Source organism: Polyergus mexicanus, unplaced genomic scaffold, assembly GCF_030449975.1.
Source record: "Polyergus mexicanus isolate NDT 795.1 unplaced genomic scaffold, iyPolMexi1.0 SCAF_21, whole genome shotgun sequence".
Classification (NCBI taxonomy): Eukaryota; Metazoa; Arthropoda; class Insecta; order Hymenoptera; family Formicidae; genus Polyergus; species Polyergus mexicanus.
The window spans coordinates 2,672,923-2,682,904 of record NW_027223341.1 but is presented as its reverse complement, the minus strand read 5'-3'; the positions used below and the strand labels follow the sequence as shown (position 1 = coordinate 2,682,904).

The window sequence follows — 9,982 nt, the reverse complement described above, 5'->3', positions numbered from 1 at the left end:
AGAACTTTATAGAAATCTTACCACATATGGCGTTCAGCGTATGTTCACTAATAAATGGTACTAAATCATTTACAACTGCCCCCCCAACATCTTTCAAAGATTTCGTCATATAATCGCCTTCCTGGATCAATATATCAGCATATTGAGTCAATATATTGAAATGGAACGCATGCGTTAATAATTTTCGTCGCGCATGCCACTTAGCGCCTACAACAAAATTAAAATAGTGCAAATTGTGAAATAAAATAAAAATAATAATATATAAGATTGTTCTCTTTTTTAGTTTAATATTTATTGAGCAATTGTCAAATAATATTATTATTTTAAATTTATTTCTCTTATACCGCGCAAAATTCTTTTATAATTTTTTAAATCTTCTTATAAAATTTTTGCGACAAAAGAAGTTGCAAGTACAAATTTGAATTTAATTATTATTTTGTAATTAAAACTTCATTAATTGGCAGCCAAAAAAAAACTATAATTTATTTAATTGAAAATCTTTTTTACTTGAAACGTCTATTACTTCTATTGTATTTACTTGAGAATACATGTTTCACGGCGGAATCATTTCTCAATATAATTTCACTTACGAATTTCTTTCAAATTTATTACCTTTTACGACAAAAAGAAGTTATGTAAGAGTTTATCGTTAAAAATAAAATCGAACGCAAATTGTAATAGTATAGTATGTATGCTTATATATTAATGCTTATTATATATATGTTACCTGTGCTAGTGAAAAGACCAGTGCTAATCCAAGGTTGAAACAAGTTATATATACGACTTTTCTCGGTACGGTTGGTATTGCTTAATATCGTCTGACATTATCGAAAATATGTTAAGAACAAAATATTAATTTATTGTATCACCCAATCTTACAAATGATTTATTAATCGTACGACAAAGAACGATGGGTAAAATGAATAGATTTTTGCCTAAAAAGTGTAATGTAAGTTATACATGTTATTTTATGTTTTTGGCGTCGTTGAATATGATGGTTAGCAGTTTTATCCGTCTAAACCCGCGAAAAAGTGTTCAAAATTTGCCTTAAAAAAACGAATTTGTAACTAGCAACTACATAATTATTCTTAAGAACAACTATGTGTTTTTTTATATTAATTGATTCTTCTCATTATTATGTGCATATAAATATTGAGGTAACGACGGCTGACAATTCAATAGATAAAAGAAAAATGTTGAAGACCCCTAAGGGACAAAACAAGGGGCCTACTCATTTTTTTTTTTTTAATGGAACCTAATTTTTGTTATATTAATAGATTTTTTTAAAAGTTATAAGGGCAGGATGGCTAAAAAGTGAATAGTTTATACTTTAATTTGATATAATTTTACATAAACTTGGAAGTATCTCGTAGAATATTAATTTTCCGATGAATTTATCTCAATATTTTTATGCACAAAATAATGAGAGGAATCAATGGTGTAAAAAAAAGACATATAGATGTTCTAAAAAAAATTATGTAGCTGCTAGTTACAAATTCGTTTCTTTAAGGCAAATTTTGACCTCTTCCCCATGAGTTTAGACGGATAAAACTGTTCCCATTGTACTCAGCGACCCAAAAAGCGTAAGATTGCATGTATAACCTACACTCTTTAGGCAAAAATCAATTCATTTTACCCATCGTCTTTTCTATATATATAGTTTCGATCGAGTATATATCGATATTTTTTCTATTCATCTTTTTAAGAAATCTTTTTACAAGCAAAAATCTTTTTGTGAAACACAAAATTCCTAAATCTGACTAAATTGTAATATTCAAAGATAATTGAATTTCTTTTATTACCTCTAAATCATTTGGATGACGGATAGCCACAGCATACGTGAAAAAAATCCGGAATTTAAAAATGGGATAATACTTATTTGATAGATTACACATCAATTTCCATTGTTCCTCTGAAAAATATATTATAAATATCGATACAAAAGTTTTAGTGGGATTAATTTTATTGTTATTTCATCACATCTTTACTCAAATACGTTGAAAATAGACAAATAATAATTCTGATAATGATTTGCAAATGGATATTGCCAAGAGAAAAGTCTTAGCTTTTTGTAAGATATGTAATTTGCATACTTTTAATAGGTATACTACGTTCTAGATCATAAGTTTTTATGAATTTAATTTTTACTTGTATGTATGCATGAATAACGAGTCATCTATCAATAAATGTAAATAGATCAATTAATGTAAATAGATTAGAAATTTTATACTTGCCTGCTGAAATATATGCCTGTAATGCATTTCCATCAATCAAATGGCCCGGTGGTCCTGGTAGAAGATTAACCAGTCGACCGTTTCTTCCATAATGTACGTAATAATAATATACCAATAAAATAAACATTGATGCCAACAATATAGTGATAAACATTGTTTCTTGATGTTCTGGACCGTTTTATTGATCTTGATCTTCTTCAGGTTACTATTTTACTGATACTTAAATACACGTTACAAAAATCTTTTTTATGTTTATGGTTTATTTAATTGTTAAAAGTTTCCGTAAAAATAATATAATATATATTTAATAATATTATAATAATTGGATCAAGCTAACAACTTGCGATATATGAGAAAACTTGTATGTAAGAATGACGCGTTTATACTTATTTTGATATTATTATATATTGTTTGGATTTTACAATAAAATGTTATAAAATTTTTATTTTACACAAATACTGTCGATTATCTAAGAGATTCACTTGATGCGATAATTAGTTGAAACTCTACTCACTATATGTTTAAAATAAAATTGCAAATATTTTTAAGCCTAAGCAGATACATGTATCAGTAAAACAAATATTTGCGAGCTATAAAGATCTGAAGCCTGTAATTATAGCCAGACTATACTGTACTTCGTCCAGCTAAAAATAAGAACGTATTAATAATAAAAGTTTCATATCTTGAAAGGCAAACTAGTTAAACCGGTTAACACTCACGGAAAAGAAATTAGATAAATACTGCGTATGGTAATTAGATTTCAGTCGTAATAAATGGGCAACAAACATCCTAGCGCTGACACCTATTTATTAGGTCCAACCGCAAACCGTTTTGCTGCAGTTTAGAGTTTTATTTTGGAAATCATGATTAGCTATTGCAGCGAAAATTTTTTTTTCGTGCTTGAGCCATTTTCTGTACCAAAATTGGTAAGATCGATTACGTTTCAAAAATCGGTATAATCGTTTTTGTGGTTGTTGATTTCGAATCCGGAGTCGTAATTTTGATATCGCGCATCTCTAAAACCATACGTCCAAAAAGAACCTAACTTTACTTAGGATACAAGATTTTATTCAGATCCATCGAAATTTATCAGAGTTATTCAATGTGCGCATATATCCGTCTGTTACGTATCAACTTTAATTAATGCGCGTTTTCTTATATAAAGTATAGATCGGGCATTCCAGAATACTCGTGGCCGAGTGGCAAGCGATGATTTGTGTAAATTGGACATCGCCTTTAGGAGAGCCGATATATACAGAGTGTCCCAGACCATCCGTACACCACTTCTAAAATGAAAATAAATAAATGGCTTTTATCAAAAATCGCAAACATTTTTTAAGTAATTCGGGTATGCTCTATCGAATGGTGACCTTGAACTTGACCTTGAACTTGACCTTGAGGGTCAATTCAAGGTCAACTTTGATTTTTCAAACGAAAACTACTTTCTTTATCGCATGTTCTTGTAGCTTATCTCATAGCTTTTTTGCATTAGTTAATTTGTCTCATTATTCTGTACGTAAAAGTATTACGGTAAGATTATCGAAAACTAAATATTTTACGAGATATTTAATTTTTTGTATCAAAATATGTCAGATTATAAAATATAAAATAACTCAAAAAGTACTTAATGAATCTTTTTAAGAAATCTTTTTACAAGCAAAAATCTTTTTGTGAAACACAAAATTCCTAAATCTGACTAAATTGTAATATCTACAGATAATTGAATTTCTTTTATTACCTCTAAATCATTTGGATGACGGATAGCCACACCATACATGAAAAAAATCCGGAATTTAAAAATGGGATAATACTTATTTGATAGATTACACATCAATTTCCATTGTTCCTCTGAAAAATATATTATAAATATCGATACAAAAGTTTTAGTGGGATTAATTTTATTGTTATTTCATCACATCTTTACTCAAATACGTTGAAAATAGACAAATAATAATTATGATAATGATTTGCAAATGGATATTGCCAAGAGAAAAGTCTTAGCTTTTTGTAAGATATGTAATTTGCATACTTTTAATAGATATACTACGTTCTAGATCATAAGTTTTTATGAATTTAATTTTTACTTGTATGTATGCATGAATAACGAGTCATCTATCAATTAATGTAAATAGATTAGAAATTTTATACTGGCCTGCTGAAATATATGCCTGTGATGCATTTCCAGCAATCGAATGGCCCGGTGGTCCTGGTAAAAGATTAACCAGTCGTCCGTTTCTTCCATAATGTACGTAATAATAATATACCAATAAAATAAACATTGATGCCAACAATATAGTGATAAACATCGTTTCTTGATGTTCTGGACCGTTTTATTGATCTTGATCTTCTTCAGCTTACTATTTTACCGATACTTGAATACACGTTACAAAAATCTTTTTTATTTTTATTGTTCATTTAATTGTTAAAAGTTTCCGTAAAAATAATATAATATATATTTAATAATATTATAATAATTGGATCAAGCTAACAACTTGCGATATATGAGAAAACTTGTATGTAAGAATAACGCGTTTATACTTATTTTGATATTATTAAATATTGTTTGAATTTTACAATAAAATGTTATAAAATTTTTATTTTATACAAATACTGTCGATTATCTAAGAGATTCACTTGATGCGATAGTTAGTTGAAACACTACTCACTATATGTTTAAAATAAAATTGCAAATATTTTTAAGCCTAAGCAGATACATGTATCAGTAAAACAAATATTTGCGAGCTATAAAGATCTGAAGCCTGTAATTATAGCCAGACTATACTGTACTTCGTCCAGCTAAAAATAAGAACGTATTAATAATAAAAGTGTCATATCTTGAAAGGCAAACTAGTTAAACCGGTTAACACTCACGGAAAAGAAATTAGATAAAAACTGCGTATGGTAATTAGATTTCAGTCATAATAAATGGGCAACAAACATCCTAGCGCTGTGACACCTATTTATTAGGTCCAACCGCAAACCGTTTTGCTGCAGTTTAGAGTTTTATTTTGGAAACCATGATTAGCTATTGTAGCGAAAATTTTTTTTCCGTGCTTGAGCCATTTTCTGTACCAAAATTGGTAAGATCGATGACGTTTCAAAAATCGGTATAATCGTTTTTGTGGTTATTGATTTCGAATCCGGAGTCGTAATTTTGATATCGCGCATCTCTAAAACCATACGTCCAAAAAGAACCTAACTTTACTTAGGATACAAGATTTTATTCAGATCCATCGAAATTTATCAGAGTTATTCAATGTGCGCATATATCCGTCTGTTACGTATCAACTTTAAGTAATGCGCGTTTTCTTATATAAAGTATAGATCGCGCATTCCAGAATACTCGTGGCCGAGTGGCAAGCGATGATTTGTGTAAATTGGACATCGCCTTTAGGAGAGCCGATATATACAGAGTGTCCCAGACCATCCGTACACTACTTCTAAAATGAAAATAAATAAATGGCTTTTATCAAAAATCGCAAACATTTTTTAAGTAATTCGGATACGCTCTATCGAATGGTGACCTTGAACTTGACCTTGAACTTGACCTTAAGGGTCAATTCAAGGTCAACTTTGATTTTTCAAATGAAAACCCCTTTTTTTATCGCATGTTCTTGTAGCTTATCTCACAGCTTTTTTGCATTAGTTAATTTGTCTCATTATTCTGTACATAAAAGTATTACGGTAAAATTATCGAAAACTAAATATTTTACGAGATATTTAATTTTTTATATCAAATATGTAATAGCGCGCGATCCGCTGTCGCGATTCTTTAGGGGGGGCGCGCCGCTTCTAGCGCGCGATCCGCTGTCGCGATTCTTTAGGGACGCGCGCGACGCTTCTAACGCGCGATCCGTGAGCGGACGGCTTCGAGGGGGCGGGGATCGTCTGTGGGCGGTCGAGCGGCCGGAGGGACGTTCCTCGTCGCTCTCCTCTTCTCGAGGCGCGCGTTAGCGGCGATACGAGCGCGCTTGTCGCTTTAGCGAAATGGTGATTTTTTTCCATTTTCCGACGACGTCGCGCGTCCTTGCTATTTTTCCCCGTTATAAAAGGACGCCGCGACGGTCTCGAGGTATTAGTACGTTCGAGAATGATTCGCGGCGCGATGAAGCGCGCGCCGAGCGCTTTAACGAGATTAGCCGGAAGAGCGGTGAATGTTCGAATCGGAAGTATCGAGGATATACGGAATTTGGAGATACCGAATTGTTTGAAGAAGGAACTACGCGAACGTTATATAGAGGATCGTTTGTACTGTATAGAAGAGATCGGCTTCGCGGAAGAGTTCGTGCGAGAGGCGAGTCAGACGCGATTCGACGAGCCTTTCGCGAATGTTGGAGCCGATCGCTATTTGCTTTATCGCAATTGGAAACGGCGATACGGAATTCCGAAATTTTCGTGGGAGGTGAATCACGTCGTGCATTGTTTTTTTAAGTTCGGTTGTCGATTCGAGAACGGAAATTATTTCGAGGAGGACGAGAGATATTGCGCGTATTGCGCGCGTAGCTCGAGTTTCGCGAAAAGCGTATCGACGCACGTGATGGAAACGATGTATAGCGAGATAGTGCCCGCTTACGATCTCGTCAACGAGGTTTTCGACGTGTCGAATAATTGGTGCGCCGGCTGCGAGACGAGAGCTTTGTTCTATATCGAGAATTACGACGAGGAAGATACGTGGTTTCTTCGTAAAAAATCTTGGCGTTCGTTAGACGACGAGTGACGAATCGAGAAACGATGGAGGCGCGCGATCTTCTCGATAGCGCGCGGGACGTCGCGACGGAGGACGCGTATCGCGCCCGGGCACGACGGTGCGACGAGTGTCTCGAGTCTCTGCGGGAGAGGTGTCGAGGCGAGCGCCGGGGGAGATCGACCGGAGCGATCAATTCTCTTATCGCTCGAATCGTTCGATTGACGGGTGCGAGAGACAATCTGCGTCGACGTTTCGAACGCGTGGGAGGCGGTGTAGAGAGACGCGAGGGATTCTCGTGGTCCGAGATCGAGACGGCTTTCTCTAGACGCGTTTTAACCGGCGCGGTTATTAATTTCGATTATATCGAACCTCGGCGATTTCTCGAGGAAGCTAGAGATACCGTGCTCGATCGAATACGCGATGTTATGGATAGATATAACAGTGTTAAAGTCAATACCGCGTTCATCGGCGAGTTCGTCTCGGGCGACAAGATCGGTGTTAAGACTATCGTCACGAAGAATTATCCGCTTCGGGAGTGGTGCACTTGGACACAGTACAATTGGACACGGTGCAAATGGACACGTTACAAATGGACACGAGATTGTGCACATGGTTCAATTGGACACAGTGCATTTGGACACAGTAATTTTGGATACAGTAGCTTTTGGACACATAAGAAAATACGCATCGTTTACTTGGACACCGCTCAATTGGACACTGTTTATTTGGACACCGTTCGTTTGGACACAGAAAGATGCGCACCGTTCATTTGGACACCGTTCGTTTGGACACCGTTATTTGCCCACCGTTTGTTTGGACACCGTTCATTTGCCCACCGTTCGTTTGGACACCGTTCATTTGCCCACTGTTCGTTTGGACACCGTTCATTTGCCCACCGTTCGTTTGGACACCATTCATTTGCCCACCGTTCGTTTGGACACCGTTCATTTGTACACAGAAACATGCGCACTGTTTGTTTGAATATGTAACAGATGGAGAGAAATAAAAATCATTTTGGGAAAATATAATCAGTATTCTTATAACACTTTATACTGGTAAATCTATGTAAAATATGAAATCGTGAAAAGGAGATACATTTGAAGGTTATAATATCGGTCAAAATAAAATATATTCATACTTATATATCTCTCTAATTGAAAGATACTGATGTCATTAATTTTACATTGCTTTTAGCACTTCGTTTAGCCTTTCGCATATTTGGATATCATATTGTGAAGAGACAGATAAAAGATGATATAATTTGGGTATAAGGATGGGTGTAAAAAATTTATCGGGACATAAAAAGACATTATATAGTTTTATTCATTCGATAGAAAAGATGTGTTATTCTTGACCAACTTTTATTTTGTAACTGTTTTACGGATAACAGCATTGGTATTACATATTTAGATGTTATAAAGAATGAATATTTTACGATATTTATACCACCATTAAAAAAAAATGTAACATTCGTAGAGCGCTTGGCATTATAATTGAAATAGTTTAAAAAAGAATTAAAGTATTTTCGGCACCACATACATTATTTGTACAAAGTAAAATCTCTATATGTTAATTGAATCATATGTAATGACTTAAAGTAATTGGAAAAACTATCCCAGTAAGCAATTTGATAACAAATTGTTGCCAAATTGGCATCAAATTCGCTCAAAACTTGGTAACAAATCCAGTGCCATCTGTGTCCGCATTAAGCTTGTGTTTTGGTGACAAAGCTTGTTGACATAACCTGACAGCAAATTGACGGCAAAAACCGAGCAAAGCTTGACATGATTTGACGTCAAATTGATGGCAAAAATCGACCAAGATCTGCACAAGACAATCTGATAGCAGATTGTCAGCAAAAACCGAACAAATTCTGCAGCTTTTGGCCATTCATATAAAAGTATATATTTAAATAGATTTAAAGCCTTAACCCTAAGTAACAAAATAATGATAAGTGTTGGTCATAAAATGACCATTAGATAATTAGACATTATATAAAATCATATATTAATATGTTAAAACATATAGGTAAATTTAAATAACTTAATTTATAAAATTAAAGATCTTTTTGGACAGAAATTGTTTGAATAAGTGAAAATCGAACAATTATCTGTCCGATTTGCAAAAAATCAATTCAATATCTGAATTTTCTGTATAAGAATTGTGTCAAAAATTGAACTGATAGAAATATATATATTATAATATTATTAGCATTTTGTAGGCTTTATATACACTCATGACAAGAATTTGAATACGGGTATAGATAATGAATAACGCGCCGCATAGCGATAAGCGACTGAACTATTTTATAATACTTTGTAATAAGCTGCAGATTTTGTTCGGTTTTTGCTGCCAATTTGCCATCAGATTGCGCACTCTAGATCCTGCTCAGTTTTTGTCGACAATCTGATGTCAGTCATGTCAGCAAGCTTTGCTCGGTTTCTGCCGCCAATTTGCTGTGTAGTTATGTCAGCAAGCTTTGCTTGATTCTTGCCGGCAATCTGCCAGCTTAATCGGTAATAACAACTCTTGTACCAAATTTGTAGCCTTTTTGCTGACAATAATTTGTAGCAAGCACTTGGCAATATCTGTTAGAACAGACCTGGCTGACTGGGTATAATTACTATAATAGTATGTATTTTGAAAGATACAAACGATTACTCTAAAACATGAACAGGAAACAAATGAAAAATTTGTTGTTATCAATCAACTTGTAGCGAAATGTTCGAAACGGTCGGACAAAACAAATAATACGCATCATTATAGCAATGACATTCAGATACATTTACATTTGATTGATATCGCGTTTTCTACTTACGTTTATTTAGATAATACTGGTGTATCAGTATTAAATGTTTATACGATACGATAAAACAATGTTTTACGATGTTTATATCAATACTTTATAAAAATACAAAATAAAATCACAACGTTCGATATAATATGTAACAATATTATAAGAAAAAAAGTTAAAATATCTTTGGCACAACATACATTTACACAAATTTAATCTCTATATGTTATATAAATAGTATCTTTTGACTTAGAATAAATGTAAAAG

At 33.6% G+C, this 9,982-nt stretch overlaps 1 protein-coding gene across 1 annotated transcript in view; it reads right to left on the bottom strand.

The window, feature by feature from the left end:
- LOC138941964 (cytochrome P450 4C1-like) overlaps positions 1-2,388 on the bottom strand; it is a 6,922-nt gene extending 4,534 nt beyond the window's left edge. The window contains exons 1-4 of the mRNA XM_070311954.1: positions 2,235-2,388; positions 1,803-1,912; positions 728-818; positions 22-207 (exon numbers count right to left, since the gene is read on the bottom strand). Of these exons, the coding sequence (XP_070168055.1) occupies positions 22-207; positions 728-818; positions 1,803-1,912; positions 2,235-2,388 (541 nt within the window). The remainder of the gene's footprint in view (positions 1-21; positions 208-727; positions 819-1,802; positions 1,913-2,234) is intronic.
- Positions 2,389-9,982: the final 7,594 nt, after the last annotated feature.